This window comes from Equus quagga, chromosome 9 (assembly GCF_021613505.1).
Source record: "Equus quagga isolate Etosha38 chromosome 9, UCLA_HA_Equagga_1.0, whole genome shotgun sequence".
NCBI classification, from domain to species: Eukaryota; Metazoa; Chordata; class Mammalia; order Perissodactyla; family Equidae; genus Equus; species Equus quagga.
Window position 1 is genome coordinate 24,753,718 of NC_060275.1, and position 19,039 is coordinate 24,772,756.

Sequence of the window (19,039 nt, forward strand, 5' to 3'; positions counted from 1 at the left end):
AAAATATATGATCAGAGGAAATAAAAATTAGGTTTCAAACTGGATTCTAAAAGGTCTAGTTACCATTCAAAACATAGAAACCTAACAACAACAAAAAAAGACTATCTTTATCATGTTTTATTTTATTTACTTTTTTTTCTCTGCTTTATCTCCCCAACCCCCGCCCGGTACACAGTTGTATATCTTAGTTGCACGTCATTCTAGTTGTGGGATGTGGGACGCCGCCTCAACGTGGCCTGACGAGCGGTGCCATGTCGGCGCCCAGGATGTGAACTCTGGGCCTCCGCAGCGGAGCGCAGGAACTTAACCACTCAGCCACGGAGCCGGCCCGTTTATCATATTTTAAATAACAAACATCTACAATTAAAATGGAATGCTTACAAATTCTGAATTTTCAAGATGACCTTTATTCTTTTATCTATATTTGAAAACTTACATAATCTACACTGAAATATATAACTTCAAAATAAAGACTATGTAACATATTCAATTTTTAAAATAACTAACAATTAATACCTTGCTCTCTCAATGGCTTCTGTCCTGTGGACATTGGAGAGTTGACCCAAGCAAAAGCGATCTCCTCCAGAAGGGTCCACATATCCATCAACAGTAACAATAGGGCAGCTTGAAGGAACCTTAAATGTCTCTCCGACTTGAACATCCATTTCAAAGTAAGCAATGGAACACCAATACTCAGGAGCTGTAGGAAAGAATGGGAGAGAACATCCACCCATGAGAGAAAAATATGAGATTTTCACTTTCACTTCCTAAGTCAAACTTTTCTTAAAAGAATGGGTGAAGGGAAGAGAGAAGCATCTGAAAAGCACCCAAAAGAATCTAATTAAAATGACAATGCATTAAAAAGTAGGCATTTCCATGTCTTCTATTGTTCAGCTCAGTACCTAGTATTCTTGAAACTCCAGGGTCTTTTTTTTTTTTGAGGAAGATTAACCCTGAGCTAACATCTGCCACCAATCCACCCCTTTTTGCTGAGGAAGACTGGTCCTGAGCTAACATCCATGCCCACCTTCCTCCACGTTATATGTGGGACCCCTACCACAGCATGGGTTGACATGTGGTACGTAGGTCCGCACCTGGGATCCGAACTGGCAAACCCCAGGCCAAAGCAGAACATGTGACCTTAACCACTGTGCAACCGGGCTGGCCCTCCAGAGTCATTTTTGACATCTAGAATTCGGTTCTTACCTTAAAGGACCCAGTCAACTGAGAATTTATAGAATGGAGGTAATCAGAACCTAACATAAATTATTTTACCATATTGTTTCATTTGACTGCATATACTATCTTCTACGCAGTTTGAACTTTTATTGTTTAAAAATACACTGACTCTAAGACATATTCCAGGGAAGTGTTCTTGAATAACATCAATCCATGGCATATTTTTATAGATCCCTAAATGAGAGAAAGGGCATAAGGAAGTCAGCCATTCCAGACCAGAGCCAAGGTTAATTACACTCCAACTACACAGTTGCTATGAGCAGGAATTCTCAACTCTCTTGGGTCACTTGTCCCATCTGTATTTTTGGTGAAATCAATTCATGTTAACTACTACAATTTTAACTTTGAAGATGTATTTAGTGTATTCATTTGAACAACAGATGATTTAAAATAATTATGACTGATTGAGGAAAAAAGGAGACATTACTTGGTTTGATTTACAAACATAACCAAGCAAATATTTCTAATTTTTGTTTGAATACAATGATTATTACATAGAGCCCACACACGGAAATTACTTGGTTTTCCTTTTTAAACTAATTTAACAGGTATTTATGGAGAATCTAGGAATCATTCTAGGCACTAACATACATAGCAGCAAATAAAACACCTATTGTCCCTACTCTCATGGAGATGCAGAAGCAGACAAGCAAACAAACAAGATAACTCAGGTAATGATAAACACTGTCAAGAAAATATAACAGGGCATGGGACAGAAGATGAGTGGGAAGAATATTTCAGACTAGATGGTAAGAGTCCATCCTCTCTGAGAAGGTGAGACCCGAAAGGCCATGAATCCATGTGAAGACTGAACATTTCAAGAGGAAAGCAAATGCAAAGGCCCTAGAGTGGATATGGTTTGACATATTTAAGGAAAAAAAAAGTTCAGTGCCCTTTGTTAGAGAATAAAAGTTTTCTGCTGATAAACCAATTATTTATCTGCAGCTTAATGTGCCACTTATGACCTATGAAGTAGAATTTGAAGCAATCAAACTTTCAACTTTCAACTTAGAATGACAAAAAAGTGCACCTTTTCAAAATCCCAAAATATCTTAAAATGAAGTATGATTGATGCTTAAAATACATTTTTAAAAAAATCTTATAAAATCTATGTATCTAATTGTTCAAAATGTTGTCAAGGAAGAAAGTACTTTCCAAGGAAGAATTAATAAAACATTAGAAGAATTAATAAAACTATTAATAAAAAATTTAATTTAATAAATTTAATTTAATAAAAATTTAATAATTTAATAAAAATTAATAAAAACATGAAAACTAGTGATATACTAAAGTGCCTTCTTAAAAAGCCAGTTTTGAAATATTTAGCAAGTTATTTTTCAAAGTAAAATTCTTTATTAAAGACATCACATTATGCTACGGATAAGAAGCCTCAGCAAACCTTTCAGGTATACTGGTTGAAGCTAAAACTAAAGAGGTTGTCTAAGATAAGATGATAATTATCCAGTGTTTTGGCAGCAAAAAACAGTAACAGAACTTAAAAGAGGTCTTTAAACAACCAGTCCAAAGAGTAAATTTTGTTACAAACCATGCCCTGAAGTCATGAATGTTTGCAATGCTGGGTAAAAAATGGGGCCCCAGTACATGTATTTCCTCGTTCATAGTGAAGAACACTATCCAGAAGTAAAGTTCCATGGTGAGCAGACTTTTTTCCATGAGAGTCAATTCAGGGGGAGAAAAGGGAGTTGTATAATTTTCATGTTTAAATAAGAAAAATATACTTTTATCATCATGAATTGCAACATCTGCAACTGGACTTAAACCGTATCTTATTAGTTCCCACTCACCAAAGGGTTGGTTTTGTTTGTCTGCCTAATATTTCATATACCAGACAACAATGATGGTTATATAAAGCTGCATCTCTGAACAGGTTTAGTATGAGTTGACCTGCTAGTATTGGGAAGAAGAGTTTTAAGAGATTTGAGGATAAAAAGAAACTGGCATCAGAGTTGCACCACAGACCAGGGATGAAAAAGGACCATCTATTAAGAGACTATTAAGGTCTAGGAAAGTAGGAGGAAGGGCATTACTATCTGTGAGAAAAGACGGGCTAGAGGTTATCTAAGTGGGTTCCAGAGACCTTGGCAGTGTTGGGATACAAAATACTAGGTGAAAAACTTTTCTACTTCAAATTTGCTAAACAGCTGGGAGGGAACATTCTTATTTTTCAAAAAGGAGAAGATAACAGGAAACACACACTCATTAAGCCTTTCTGGATCTCTCTCTGCTCTTTTGCTCCAAGGACCAAATGCCATATAAGCAACAAGCCTGCAGCTTCTCAAAACTAGCATCAATAGCAGGAGAGAATTACTCAGTTCAGAGAGAGCTTTCTTAGAGCCCCAACTCATCTGAAAGGGAGTGGGATTGTTATGTGCTTGCTGACGTTGATATTTTTAGTTTCTTGTCCCTAAATTAGTGAAGTTCAGCTGGTCTCATGAAGCCTATGGGCTGTTCATCACTGGCTAGAGAAAAAGTTTTAAAAGACTGAATTAAGAACATGAAATTTTTTTTAACAATATAAGAACTTAGCTAAATATTTTTTGTAATGGGGAAATGCATTATAAAGCACAGTTTTACCAAATAAACACTGTTCAATTATAATGGGAAATGTAAGTCTCCAAAGCATTATCTTCAATTTCTGAAACAGTCATTCAAGAAAAGGTTAAAAATTTGGTTAAAGCTCCTAAGAGATTCATTATGAATTATTCATTTTATTATTTAGATCTGAAAGAGATGCCCTATGAGAATCTTTTATGAACACATAAAGGTTCTCTCTTGAATAGCGAATAGTTCCAAAGTACTAGAACACAACCTGAACTTGGAAACTTGTGGATTTTTTAATCCGTTTATGAATTATCAAAACAACTTCGAAGACACTGAGGAAGCTCTTCATTTTAATTTGTAATCAATATTTAATTTAATGAATATATCTCAGCTTTAAGAAAAAGCAAAAGCAGAGTCCATAAAAAAGAAAAGATTAATCTTTTCTAGAAATAGTTTTTCAACTTAGTTATCAAAGTCAAAACATAGAAATCACCAAGTAAATGACCTGTCTGAAATGTTTCACACTAAGATAATGATGAATACTACTTTTATTTTCTACAATTTATATTACCTATATTTCCTAAAATATTTATGCAACTATCTTCAAAAGTAATTTCTCAAAATAGATTCACTATACATTATTGATGATTTTTAACTATTAAAAATATTTTATATATTCAGAGGTATATGCATATTTCCTGCCCAAATGGTCCTAAGTCTATGGCAGAATATTTTAGCATTTCTTAATCAGACCTTAAGGGGCTGCATTAACCATACACTTAATACAAATATTTTTACTTTGGTGTCTTTTCTATTCATTCATGAAACAAGGGTAACAGATACGCAAACTAATAACTGTAATTTACAAAGTACTGGATAGCAGGGGACACAAGGGATTAGGAAAGGCTTCCCAACAGTGGTGTACTCGAGCTGGATCTTAAAAGAGTATGCCACATTTAGGAGGATAGGAATGTGTGGTTCTCACCTCCTGATATTCACATCCTTGGATGGTCCCCCTCCCCACAAAGATGATCTTATAGAAATGATGATGTGATTTTTGAGGCTAAGTCTTAAAAGATCCCAAGGGTCTGTCTTGCTTTCTCTTGACCACTCACTATAGGGAACCTGGTTGTCATGTGAAGACACTCAAGAAGCTCTAGGGAGAAGTCTACACTGAAACCAGAGCTTCCTGCCAACAATAACACTAACTTGCCAGGGATGTGGGTAAACTACCCTCAAAGTGAATCCTCCAGTCCCAGAAGAGCCTTCTGATGATGGCAGTCAAAGCCAACAACATGAGTGCAACCTCATGAGACTGAACCAGAGCAAACCAGCTAAGGCGCTTTCAGACCCCTGACCCAGAGAAACTGAGTTACTAAACTATTATTGCTGTTTTAGCCTGCTAAGTTTTGAGAGCAATTTTTTGCAGAACAACAGATAACCAATATAGAGTACGAGACATATCAGGCAGAGAACCACACGTGCAAAAAAAGCACAGAGGAATGATACAGCTGAGCAAGCTTGGGTAAGCAGTTCAGGACGGTTAAAGCATAAAAAGATGAGGCTAGCGAAGTACGCAGGGACCAGGATCGGAGACTCCTTTCTGTCCAGCTAAGGAATTTGGACTGTATCGTATGGCCAAGCACTGCAGTGTTTTAGTTCTCAGTCTGGGTGATGGTTACACAGGTGTTGGCTTTACTGTTATTTATTAGGCTGTATGCATACTAATGTACTTTTCTGTATACTACAATTCTCAATAAAAATTTTTGTAAAAAGGCAAGACCTCTTCATCCACACAAAAAATGTTTAAAACCACTGGCAATATGTAACTAACATAAAGAAAATCCACTGAAGAGGATAATTTAACTAGTAAATATGTATGGTTAAAAAATGTTTCTGCCCCACCTGCAGCACTTTTCTCCTAATCAAAACATATTTGTCTCCTAAATCAGCAAAAAGTTTATTAAACTGTCACACCTACTGCTCGTGAGCATGATAAAATGGTTCTCATACTCTGATTGTGATACTGTAATGCAATTTGGCCTTTTGACCCAGAAATTCCTTAAATCTCTTAAACTGAAATATGAGAAGAGTTACAAGCAGTAAGATTTTACCTTCAACTTTTTTTAACAGCTAGAAGAAAAGAGAACTACAATAAATAATAAATAACAGAACACTGTTAAAGAAAATTACGTAGAGCTATTTGAGGAACTATAAGTTATTTTTTGATCATTATGGTTACTGTAGTCATATTTTTTAAAAAATCTTTATTGCAGGGGCTGGCCCCGTGGCCGAGTGGTTAAGTTTGCGCGCTCGGCTGCAGGCGGCCCAGTGTTTCGTTAGTTCGAATCCTGGGCGCGGACATGGCACTGCTCATCAGACCACGCTGAGGCAGCGTCCCACATGCCACAACTAGAAGAACCCACAACGAAGAATACACAACTATGTACCGGAGAGCTGAAACTGAGGGATGATTACAATGGAGGGCGGTTTCCTATACTATTCTGGTATTTGGTGTCTGAAAATTTTTCATAATAAAACAATTTTTTTTCAATTAGGAGAAAAAAATTAAGGTGATGAGTTGAAATTGTAAACAGGTGGAGGGGAGGAAAACAAATCAAATCCTACGTTTATGTTTAAAAGTCTATGGCATTTTCTTCTATTTCCAAAGTTTCTGTTTTATTGTTTCCATAGTTTAAAAAGTTACATTCAAACTTTTAATTGAGGGCATCTACTTAGCTATTTACTCTTTTGAACATAATTTAATCAAATTGTTTCCAAATTCTGGTTAACCAGAGATTCCTGACTCTATCTTATCTTCTAAGACAGATACAGCGAATTATTTTGCTTTTGAGTATCTACTTCAGATTCTTCCCTAGCTTTTTTAAGCTATAGTTTTACAGCTGTTCTATTTTGAAACCTAGTTTTCTTCTGCTGAATATTTACGTATTCAATGCTAAAACCAACATTTTGGTATGCTATATTTTAGCTGACAACACAGTTCTTGTCTCTTCTTTCAGAGACAGTTAAGAAGAATCAAATATAAACAGTTTGACTATATTGGCTACTTGTAAACTGTTGATTAACTAATGCCATAATGAGTACTGTACTTTGCAAAGTTAAGTTACTCTATAATTATATTAAAACTTGTGCGTGTGTGTGTGTTTCAATCACCATAAAGAAATCTAAATAGAGGGAATCAATTTTAAACATACTTACCAGGGTGATTGGAAATGGGAGGCTGGAATGCAAGCTCATTGTGAACTGGCCCTAAAGAAAAGACAATAAAAATCTCATTTTTATTTATTAAGTTTTCCAACGCTAAAACTTTTAATAAACTTTAGTTAAATATAACTGCTGTACCTTAGGAGTTGTTTAGATCAAGCTTATGCAATGTCTAAGAACTTAAAAGCCTAGTTTAGATTACTTCATTATTATAACAAGAAAATATTCTTGAATTACTTTAGCAGATATTCAACAGCTAACATTTTAGTGCTATGTGCCAAGTGCTATCAAGTAATTTATAATAGTCATACACACAAAATTTAATGTAAATTATAAATGAATTATTCATGTAACATGTAATACAGTATAATTTATAATGCAATATATAATAATAATTCAAATTGTTAGGCTCATTCTAAAAACAAGTGTTTATGGTTTATTAAATTAAGCATATTTGCATAATAGAACAGTAGCTAACATAATTGAGAGATTATCATGTGTTAAGACATGTGCTAAATACCTCACGTGAATTATTACATTTACTTCTGACAACACCCCTTGAGGTACATACTACTATTATCACCCTTAAGGCTTAGGGAGGTTAAATTACTTGAGAATGGTCACACAGCCAGTGAAGGGTCCAAACTCAGCACCCCCAACCACTATGCAGGCCCAGGCAGCCATTAAAAACTACATTCTCTTAAGACATGGACAAATAGTACCATAACTGAAAAAAAGCAGGATACAATAATATATACACAGTATGATCCCCGCCCCCCCAAATTTATATATACCTATTTACATGACTGGAAGTAAAAATGTGACAAAATATTAAAAGTGGATATCTCTGGGTAGCAGGATTCTGGGTAATTTTTATTCTTATTTACATTCTTCTGTATTTTCCAACTTTTCTGTGGTACTATTAATCTTATAATGGAGGAAAAGGGATTTAATACATGTGAAAGATTTACAATGGAGGAAAAAGGATTTGATATATATGAGAGATTTACATTCTTGATTGTACTAAGCCAAATGAACAATGTTCCTATTCCACCTGAATCTGCAAGCTATGGTTATCAGTAGGGTACCCCTCCCAGTCAAGCCTGCACAGAGTAAAGTTAGGTTCAACATCTGAGAGTCTATGGTATGCCGAATACTATGGTGAGGGAAACCTTGAGATCCTGACACTCAAGGGGTTTCAATCCACTTAGGGTGGATATACAGATACACATGAGATCTAAGAACATACACAAACAAACAAATGAATGGAAATCAATGTGGTGTTAATGAAACATCAGCAACAAAGAAATAAATGTATTTAGTAAACATCACTCCTCTAAAACAAAGGTATGACAATCTATGGAAAATAAATAATACTGTTTACAAAAAATACTAAAAAGCACTAATCATTTGATCAAACTAAATTGCAAGATGAATAAAAGATGTGAAACCATTTTTTAAAAAACAGAAAGAAAACAAAGTCCTCAAAAAGAAAAGGCCCTTACAACAAAAACAAGAGCTTACAGTAATGTCCGGGATGGGGCGGCATAGGCGGGTGGTGCTGAAGATGGCCGTTTTGGTGGTGAGGCAAATTAGGTGTGTATGGTGCGGTCCTACTTCCAGTCCAGGTGGTAGTGCTGTCTAAAAATTAAGGCCCACATGGATTAATTTGCTTTTATGAAGTCTGCCTATTTTTTCTCAACTACTTAAAAGATTTTTAAAAGCATGTACATACTATGATGGTAAGTAGCTGGCTGACCAGTAAATCCATTCTGCTGCTGTCCTGGCTGAGGCCCTGAAGCTATCTGCAACAATCCTTCACTATGGCTGCCTGCCAGTATACTGGGAGGCTGACCTAGAGGAACAAGAACACATTAATACGGTACATTTATAGATGCAATCCTATGGTTTTACACAGTAAATGAAAGACCAATTATATCTGATAGTCACAACTATAAAGATGAGCAAAAAGTGCAACTCATCCACGGCTTATCAAATAAAAAACCCTAAAGTCATCTATAAAGGCTAATCTTAACTTGAAGAAGTTCAAAATTAGTCCATCTTAAGTAACGTCTAGCTAATGTTAGTGGCCTATTTCTTCACAAATATTCTTCAAATGCCAGCAAAATCCCACTATATGTCTAGCCTATCATAGTAACTTCTTCAGAAACATATCAGCTCACTCCTGGCCACTAAACTCCATCCAGTTTGGGACCTTTCTGATTAGGACTCCCAAAGTCCAGGCTCAAGAAAATGTTGAAAACTGAAAACTTCATTATCAGCACTGGTACTGGTAATGGCAGAATGCTAGGGTTTGATAAAAGAAAAGCAGAGCAGGCAAATACTTTAAATGGAATGTGATGGGTAAGGCGAGGAAGTTAAAAAAGAAAAGGTCAAACTGCACTGTCCAATCATATAGCATTTGCTAGTAAAAAAAAAAAAAACCTATCCGTCTACTTTGAAATTCTCTCACATACTTTTAAAAACCAAGAATCACTTCTTTCCAAGAATACTATCATATTTCTGAATTCACAGGAAACCAGTTGCCCTCTCTATATGTAACATACCAGGAGGACTAAGCTTCCTCTGACTTCTACGCTATTCAAAACATTCTCTGATACTGCTTACTGACCTACATTTTTAAGGCTTTTTCTTAGTGGGAAAAGCTTGATTTCTTTAAGCAAGCATTAATTAAGTCAATTGTTTATCTCATTTAGAAAACACTGAAATTTCATAATTGTTATTTGTCCACTGGATTCACCTCAATCTTCTGTCATCTAATTGGGCATACAATCAGATAGAAGAGAGTAAATGACACCATTGCTCAACATATCCAGGAAAAGGAACATTTTTCTCCTCTCTACAAATCACATTTCCTTAAGGCTAAGATTGTAAAATTAAAAGCTTAAGAGAATATTTTAATATTTCCCAAATTATTTATTTTTAAAGATGTTTTTAGAAACCTCCCTTCCTATTCATCCAAAAAAATTTTTTGCAAGTTATCTTTAAAGGTTAATTATATTTTTACTTTTGCTTTTCATGCTATATACTCTGTTCACGCTATATACTCTGAGCTAACTTAGAAAAACTATCACTATAAGGAGGAATTAAATTATTTTAATTTACAGGGATTTAGAAAGAAACTCTGAAGATACTCAGGTGCCAAAGGAACATAAACTGTAAAGTAGCCCACTGTGGTTATCTGGACTGAGTATTTCCATTACACAATTCCAACTACATAAGATAAAATTAAACAATTCAACTAAATCAGGTCATGTAAAATAGTCTTCTAATTCCCCTATTTTAGTCCAATTTCTTTTCTTTCTTTTGATTCTATCAAATATTTTTTGAGATTTAAGGGAACATTTTCCACAAATTCTAAAACCTAAAGTAATTACCATTCAATGGTGAAAAAACATCCAAAAAGTACCAAAACAAAATTATTTGCATTTGATTTATATCACTTTTTCTGGTCTTCAACAGGACTTGGCCCCAAGGAAGAGAACAGTTAAAATTAAGTCACTTTAGCAATCATCAACAAAGGCATGCAAATTCAATCTCCAGATAATATCAACAGAGGTAAGTGGCTGTGGCTTCCACTAATCTATGCTCAAGTGGCTGTAATGTACCTTCTTTTATTCTCCATCGCTACCCACTCTGTTTGTCAACTATATTCCCAAATTGGCAAATACAGAGTAAGACAGATAACAGAAGCACCAAGTGGTTACAGGCCAGGTTCTAAAGTATGTGCTTACCCTATATGACCCATTTAGAATATGCTATCTATGGTGAGACTGTGATCTCATGTAGCAAATCCAAAAGATACTGCTTTGAAGAGGTGAAATGAATTAAAGAGAGGGAAATTGGGTATACTTTACGTGAAAATTCAATTATAGAAATCAGTCCTCCATTTATTCCAAAGATCAAATTTCTATGTTGAATGCGATGTGATACTAAAGTAAACAGAATAATGCTCCCTTTGGTAGCAGCTAACAAAGTATCAGTCCAGATCTATCAACAATCTACCGCTGATGTGGGCTTAGCAACAATCTCCTTAGCAACCAGATGCAGTAACACCGTATGAATGCCAAGATCCTGCTCTGTGATTAATTAAAAAAAGACCTACTACATTTGCCAAGCAGCAAACTGCCCAGCCTTTGGTGACTGTGAAAATAAACAGCAGTATTAATGGAACCAGGTCATTATTGCCTTGATCAGGCCCCAAGAAAAGGTGAACCTAACACCACTCTGCCTCCATGATGTGGCAGAGAAGGTGACACCTCTATTACGGGAAGAACCTTTTTCTTAAGGTTCTTGTCAGGCTTCTTGTTAAAAAAAATGGTTAAATAGGGGCCAGCCCAGTGGCACAGCAGTTAAGTGTGCACGTTCTGCTTTGGCAGCCCAGGGTTTGCCGATTCAGATGCTGGGTGTGGACATGGCACCACTTGGCAAGCCATGCTGTGGCAGGCATCTCACATATAAAGTAGAGGAAGATGGGCATGGATGTTAGCTCAGGGCCAGTCTTTCTCAGCAAAAAGAGGAATATTGGCAGTAGTTAGCTCAGGGCTAATCTTCCTCAAAAAAAAAAAAAAAGGTTAAATATATGGAATTAAATTTTACTAGAAACTGACTAAAATACTTAACGTCTATCTTGAGGGATATATGTTATAAACAAGTTTGTCAAGATGCCTTTTTCTAAGTTTGCACAATGGGAGACTGAGATGACTATTATAAACTAATATTCTGTCAGATAAAGCAAAATAAAAACATTGATTAAAGAAAAGATTGCAATTCCATTAACACAGATTTTTATACACATCTTGGTTCAAAACTACTCATTAACTACTTAAATATTTTTCTAAAATATATCTGAAAGCTCAAGAGGCTTCTCATTTCTGCATAAAATAATAAAGTACAAATTAGACCATTAATCTAAATCAGTATTATAATCCAAGTCATTACTTAAATGCCAAGTGACGCTACATCAACATAAGAACATTTAAATAAACTGACACCATTTTTTCTGGGACCAACCCAAAAAACTATTTAATACTTGTTTACTTATAAAAGACACCATAGTACTTTTAATTTTTACTTACTTGGAGTATTCCTCCAAGTGACTAGATACAAATATTCAACGGTTAAGGAAATTCAACTTGCTGACTACATCTGATTCTACAACTCACTTGTGGAAGCCACAGGAATGTTGGGAAAGTTGGTGGTACTGGTAGCATTCGACTCAGATGGAGCTAACAGAGCTGGTGTGCTGTACGTCTCCGTCGACGCACGATTACTTGGTGGATGCTGGATGGTTTGAATTGAATGCCCTTCAGTGGATAACGATGGCTGTCCCTCAAAGTCATGAACATATTCATCCTTCACCAACATACTTGGTGGAGCTATATAGAAAATGAAACACATTTTAAAATCTTATAAGCTTCTATTCTCAGGGAAAAAAAATCTTTTAAGTAATACAAGACTACCTAAAATCAACTATAGTATAAATAACTCTAACTCAGAATTTTTTCATAATATTTTAAAAGCCTACTACTTTATCAGCAAAAACTATTTATTTAGAGGTAGTGGCATCAGATATATTTTATCAACCAATCTGACTGGCTCCTTAAAATCTGAAGCTAGACTACATTTCAAAAACCTCCAGCAATGATCCTAAAGAAATATTCCTTAGTTTCTTGATTAACCTAGAGTAATTACCTTAAATATGTAACATGAGGTAGATGAAAACCAAATGGCTTGGGAAAATGCTTATTCAGGTGAGAAGACAAACGTGAGATCAAGTACTTAGCTGTACCTTTTTGCTAACTTGACATTGTAGAACTATGAGTGGGATTTGATAGCTATCCAATTCCAGGATCTAGAATTACTGCTAAAGAACATAATCTCTGAAAGCGAAGTGCATTGTATGTTCCCTAAAGGGTTAGAACTGGACAGCAAAATCCTAAATGGTAAGTCAAACTGAAATTTCTTTCTAGAAACCAAATCAAAATAATGATGTTTGATAACTTTGTGGTGTGAAAACACTCAATAAGTAACATCATTCACCTATGTGGTTACACCTTAATAAGCAAAGGCAGACTCTAGCTAATACAACATAACACTTTTCCTTGAATAAACCAGGGAATAGTTGGCTTTGTTGTGAGGAAAAGAAGAAAACTAAAACTGCATTTATAATGTCAATTGTTCTCTGCCCAAAACCTCCCCATCTGTTTGTGGGCTATTGTTTTGAGGTTTGCTTTTTATCTTTAGCAAACAACCTTTCACTGCTTCTGAACTAACACTACTCCAGAATTTTACAATCCACTGAACTTGAACAGCAGGTTCTCTTCTTAGAGCAGTCAATTAATAGCCACAAAAAGACATTCTCTTTTCCATTAAGAATCAGCATATAGTGCTCCTTATCTTTCCCTATGTCAATCTTTGAAAAACTCCATTACACAAAATACCAATTAATTACATGGCTATTTTTTAATTAAATTTAGACTATTTCAAAGCGATAAGAATAAATCATTGTTCAAATTTCTATGTATAATCTCTTAAAGGGCTCTTCCAAGCATCAAAAGTCTTGCAGACATTGATATTTTTAAGACCCATAAATTCTACTCCAGAGTTTCTATTTAGAAAATTCTACAGAAACAAGAAAATAATCAAAAGGATGATTAACACATCATTATATATCAGTAAAAAGAATCGGACCCAACCACTCATCACTAATGTTGGTCAAATTATAAAAACACAAAGAAAAAATTGTTAAGAACATAAAGTGGGTATGACTGTATTTAATCAACCTTTTTTAAAAAAAATTACGTTCTTCAACAAAGTTCTATGATTTTCTTCATCTAGATTCTGACATCTTTTTAGTTCCTGGATATTTTAGGTTTTCTTCTTGTTATCGAGACTAGGATCTTCTTACCAAGTATTGCTAGTACATAAGGAGAAAGCTATTGATTTGATAATATAGCTGGTCAACTTGATACTCATTGCTTCTGCTTTTCAATCGATTCTTTGGCTTAATGGTCAATCATAACACCTGAATTCTACTTTTAAGGAGTTATGCCTCATAACTTTTTCTTGTCTAATACATTGGCTAAACGTTCCCAAATGTAAGTTTGGGACTTCTACCAGTCTACAAGTCTCTTTAATCAAATAACGTAAAAGATACGTTTCTCAGGTATCAACAAGGATAGATATCTGAATACAAGTTTGCCAAGAGAAAAAAAAAGTAGGTTACAAAACACTATTGTCCACTATGATCATATGCATGTTTAAAAAATCATATACTGTAAGTAAAAAAGCAAGGTCCAGAACAGTATACCATATGCTTTTTGTTTAAGAAAGGAGGGAAATAATACATGTGTTTTTGCACAAAGAAACCCTGAAAGGAAACACCAGAAACTAATAAAAGTGATTACCTGAGGTAGGGGGGAATGGGGGCAGGGGTGGGAGCACTTCTTTTCACTGTATACCTTTTTATAGTATTTTGATTTATGGATCATGTATTGCCTATTCAAAAAAATAAAATTAAAAAAAACATATAGTATATATTTTTAAAGTCCAGAAAAACAGACACCAAACTATTTAGTATTTCTCTTTATGGACTAGCATTCAACAAATTCATTCACTGAAAAAAATATGTATTGAGCACCTATGTTCCAGGTACCGTTCTAGCACTTGGGATACATCATTAAACAAACAAAAAAACCCTCTGCCCTCGTGGAGCTTACAGTCTTCTGTAATATTTTTCTACTGTTTACATACATAACAGCAAGCACATACTACTCCAGCTCCTCCCAGCTGTCTAATCTCAGGCAAGTTTCTTGACCTCTCCAGGCACCAGTCTCATCCACCAAAGTGTGGATAATGCCACCTACCATGTAGGGGTATGAGAAGGATGACACAACACTTGTAAATCATTTAGCTCAGTACCTGACACAAAGTGAGTACTTAGTAAGTGTTAGCTATAATAATTGAACCATATTTTTAGAGCAGTTATACACGTACACATTTATTTGTAAAATGTCTTATGAGGGGTAAGGACTGTATAGGGGACAGAAAAGTGGAAGCCTCTGAGCTCATCCTAGGCCTGTGCTCTTTATCACCACCAGCAGACAGGCCAGGCCACAGCACTTGCCTAATGGTACTGTCACTGTCTTATTTACCTTTTCTCTTCTCCACTAGACTATGAGCCCTCTAGAGTGGAGAAAACACATCTTATTTATCCTATCATCCCTGGAATCTGACACAGTACCAGGCAATACATGCTCATTAAATATTTGTTAAAATGAATACACAGGTCAATGTGGTCACGGAAAGTTTCATGAAAGAGATGAGAGAGGCTAGAAATGATTACCAGCAAGATCCCAACTCAAAAGTGAATAAATTATCCCTTTTCGCAGCTTTCAGTTACCTGGCTTTGTATTATTCCTTTGTCCAAATCTAGAAGGAGCTCTGAGAAACACCTGTTGGTTTTCTGAGGGAGAAAGCCAGCCTTTACATAACCACCACTAGGGGGATCCACAAGGCCAAACATAGCCCTCGAGCCACTAAAAAGAGGCTATCAACGCACACAATCCCATTAAAAACAGGTACTCATAGGAGCATTTTAGGATACCAGAGGAGTGTGATGAGTCTTCAGAAGTGGACCCCTTCACAATCACCTCTCTAGGGAGATTCTGATATAGTTATCACTAGTCTCCCAACCCCTAACACCCACAGGGCTAAATCCTTTAATTCTCCAAAAACACGAAGAATGGTGAAGATCTGAAGAATGCTTACTTTCAAAGAAAAGAAGTGACTTGATAACGTCTGTGTGATGAAGAGGAGGGCTTTCCCCAATCTTAAAGCTACCCTTCCTAGACCACCACGACCAACCCACCGTTATCAGAAACCTACTAACCATTAACAAGTACCAAAAGGCACTAGAATATTCCCCTATTATTAGTGACACAGAAGAAAAGTGGAAAATAAAGACAAGTAGACTTTCATGCTCTTCTTAAACTTTGTTTAAGGTCAGATGTATTTCTGACCCACCTCTATGATTCTGCAACCAAAGAGGTGCTAAGCCACTAGCTTCCCTCCAAAACAATGGCACACCTTTCTAAGATGATAGTGACTCTTCATCAGAGTTTCTCTGCAAATTAATTAGTTCTTACAGAAGTTTTAGTCCATTAACATGTTCTAAGTAACAGAGATAAAGTTTTAACAGATGTCTGTTCTCAAATATTACACAAAAACCCCAACAAAAAACATAACATTCCCATTTGTGTTTTATTTTCCCACCTCAAAACACTCTTTCCTTAAAAAAAAGAAAAAAACCTCACTTTCTTCTTCTCAAAATAAGATTAGATCATCTGTGATCAGCATATACTTTAAAGTAACCTTGTTGTATTCACTCAAAATATAACAAGACTGAAAAAAGTATTAATATATGCAGTTTTAAATCATCCTTATCTATCATACATAAAAATAAGTTAGGCTGAAATGAAGAAAAATTAGAATACTGGTATTCTTAAAGGATATGTTATACATGATTCCAAATCACCAAACATTACAGCCATTTAAACATTATACCCATTTAAACTCTGGGCTCTATGAGATTTTCTTCCAAAATAGCCAGTTCTTACCAATTCAAAAAATATTCTTCCTTTATATGTTTTATGTTCCCCATCACATTTTTTAGACTACTTTAGTTCATAAATAGTAGTTTAAGTCCAAAGAGCTAACAGCCTCTTTAAATCCAGTTTTAAATGCTGATACAGGCCAAAAAAAAAAAAAAAATCTACATTTTCAAAGCAGTAAGTTTTTTCCTTCTAAATGTTACGAGCACGCATGCAAACTAATTCTAGGTCAATAAAAAAATAGAGGGAACAGGATAAAGAAACAAAGTTACAAGAAACAGATTACGTACCATTACTCTGCAGTGTTAATCCTGAGAGATCTTAATTTTTTAAAAAAGAAAAGAAAGAAAAGAAAACAATAATTACCATGAAAATATTTTCTATTATACTTAAAATTACAGAATGTAAATTTAAGACAGAGATTCAAAACTTCATGCACCAATTCAAGAATAGTGGTATAAATGCTACCTGACAATACATAAACTAAGTATTAAGTGATATATTTTTTTTCAAAAATAATCTTCTAAATGGGCAAAATATCAGCTGTATATACTTAACTTTAGCAGTCAAAATACAAGTTTCTTCCCAAGTTCAAATTTAAACATTTATATTTCATTAAAAATGTCTGATTCTTCAGACTAAGGAGCTTCAACAAGGCAAGGGAAAACAAGATTGAAATGAAAAGACAACCCACCAACTGGGAAAAAATATTTGCAACTCATATCCAACAAAGGGTTAATCTCCATAATATAAAGAACTCACACAACTCAACAACAAAAATCAAACAACTCGTTAAAAAAAATGGGCAGGGGATATGAATAGACGTTTCTCCAAAGAAGATATATGGACGGCCAACAGACACATGAAAAGATGCTCATCCTCACTGATCATCAGCGAAATGCAAATCAAAACTACACTAAGATATGACGTTACACCCATCAGAATGACTATAATAGCCAAGACAAAAAATAACAAATGTTGGAGACGTTGTGGAGAAAAAGCGACCCTCATACACTGCTGGTGGGAATGCAAACTGGTGCAGCCACTATGTAAACCAGTATGGAGATCTCTCAAAAAATTAAAAATAGAACTACCATATGACCCAGCCATTCCACCACTGGGTATCTATCCAAAGAACTTGAAATCAGCAATTCAAAGAGATTTATGCACCCCTATGTTCTTTGCAGCATTATTCACAACAGCCAAGACGTGGAAGCAAGTCAAGTGCCCATCGACTGATGACTGGATAAAGAAGATATGGTGTGTACATATATTCAATGGAATAATAGCCATAAAAAAATGACAAAATTGTCCCATTCACAACAATGTGGATGGACCTTGAGGGTATTATGTTAAGCAAAATAAGCTAGACAGAGAAAGACAAACACTGTATGACTCCACTCATGTGGAAGATAAACAAACACACGGACAAAGAGAACAGATCAGTGGTTACCAGGGTGAAGTGGGGTGGGGGGAGATGGGCGCAAAGGGTGAAGGGGCGCACATATAAGATGACAGACAAATAATAATGTACAACTGAAATTTCACAATGTTGTAAACTATCATAACCTCAATAAAAAAAAAGCCTGAGTCTTTAACCTTAGGTTGAAATCCTAGGCTATTTCCAAATTTATAATTTAACTTAGAAAAATTAAAACACTATAAATATCTTTCTAAAGATAAAAGCAAAGTCTGCGTACCAATTCCAGGTGATACAACTCGTTCATAGTGATATGGATTCACACAGACACTATCACATTTTAAGTCAAATGCATACTGACAATATTTAACATGTTTTAGTTCGTTTTTGTGAAGATCAGGCCACCTCCAGAGACGGGCATAGATCACATGAGGAAATCCTTTCCGACCAGCCACCTAGGAAAAACAAATGACCATTTATTGAGCATCAGTTATGTGTCACACATATACAAGGCACTTTATTATATATGTTCTCATTTAATCCTTACAATCCTGCAAAGCCAGTATTATAATCCCCATTTCATAAATGAGAAAACTAAAGTTCAAAATAACTTACTTGGCCATAGTCACAAAGCAATGAACTAAAGTATGATTTTAAGGCTTGTGCAAAGGTTTTAAAAAATGCAAAAATAAGTAGGAGTTTGTTGTAGAAACCATGCCTAAAATCTAGAAATAAAAATTTTAAATCAAACAACATAAGATTTCTGTTTCTTTAAAAATACTAAGCACAGGAAATGTATTACCTAGTTCTACATGAAAAAGGTGATCAGTGAAAACGAAAGGTAAATTTGTAAAATATGAGCTTTTAATTCCTTAACTTTTAAAGACATGCTTGAATTCTTCCAGACTGTTTTTCATATAAAAGTACCAAACATACAATATCAGATTTCTAAATTATA

General features: G+C 35.1%; 1 protein-coding gene across 1 annotated transcript in view; it reads right to left on the reverse strand.

Annotated features, from left to right (window-relative positions):
- Window positions 1-19,039, reverse strand: part of SMAD4 (SMAD family member 4) — a 36,523-nt gene that overhangs the window by 16,766 nt on the left and 718 nt on the right. Inside the window, exons 2-8 of the mRNA XM_046672293.1 lie at window positions 18,362-18,536; window positions 16,952-16,981; window positions 12,213-12,425; window positions 8,762-8,881; window positions 8,551-8,667; window positions 7,021-7,071; window positions 517-700 (exon numbers count right to left, since the gene is read on the reverse strand). Of these exons, the coding sequence (XP_046528249.1) occupies window positions 517-700; window positions 7,021-7,071; window positions 8,551-8,667; window positions 8,762-8,881; window positions 12,213-12,425; window positions 16,952-16,981; window positions 18,362-18,536 (890 nt within the window). The remainder of the gene's footprint in view (window positions 1-516; window positions 701-7,020; window positions 7,072-8,550; window positions 8,668-8,761; window positions 8,882-12,212; window positions 12,426-16,951; window positions 16,982-18,361; window positions 18,537-19,039) is intronic.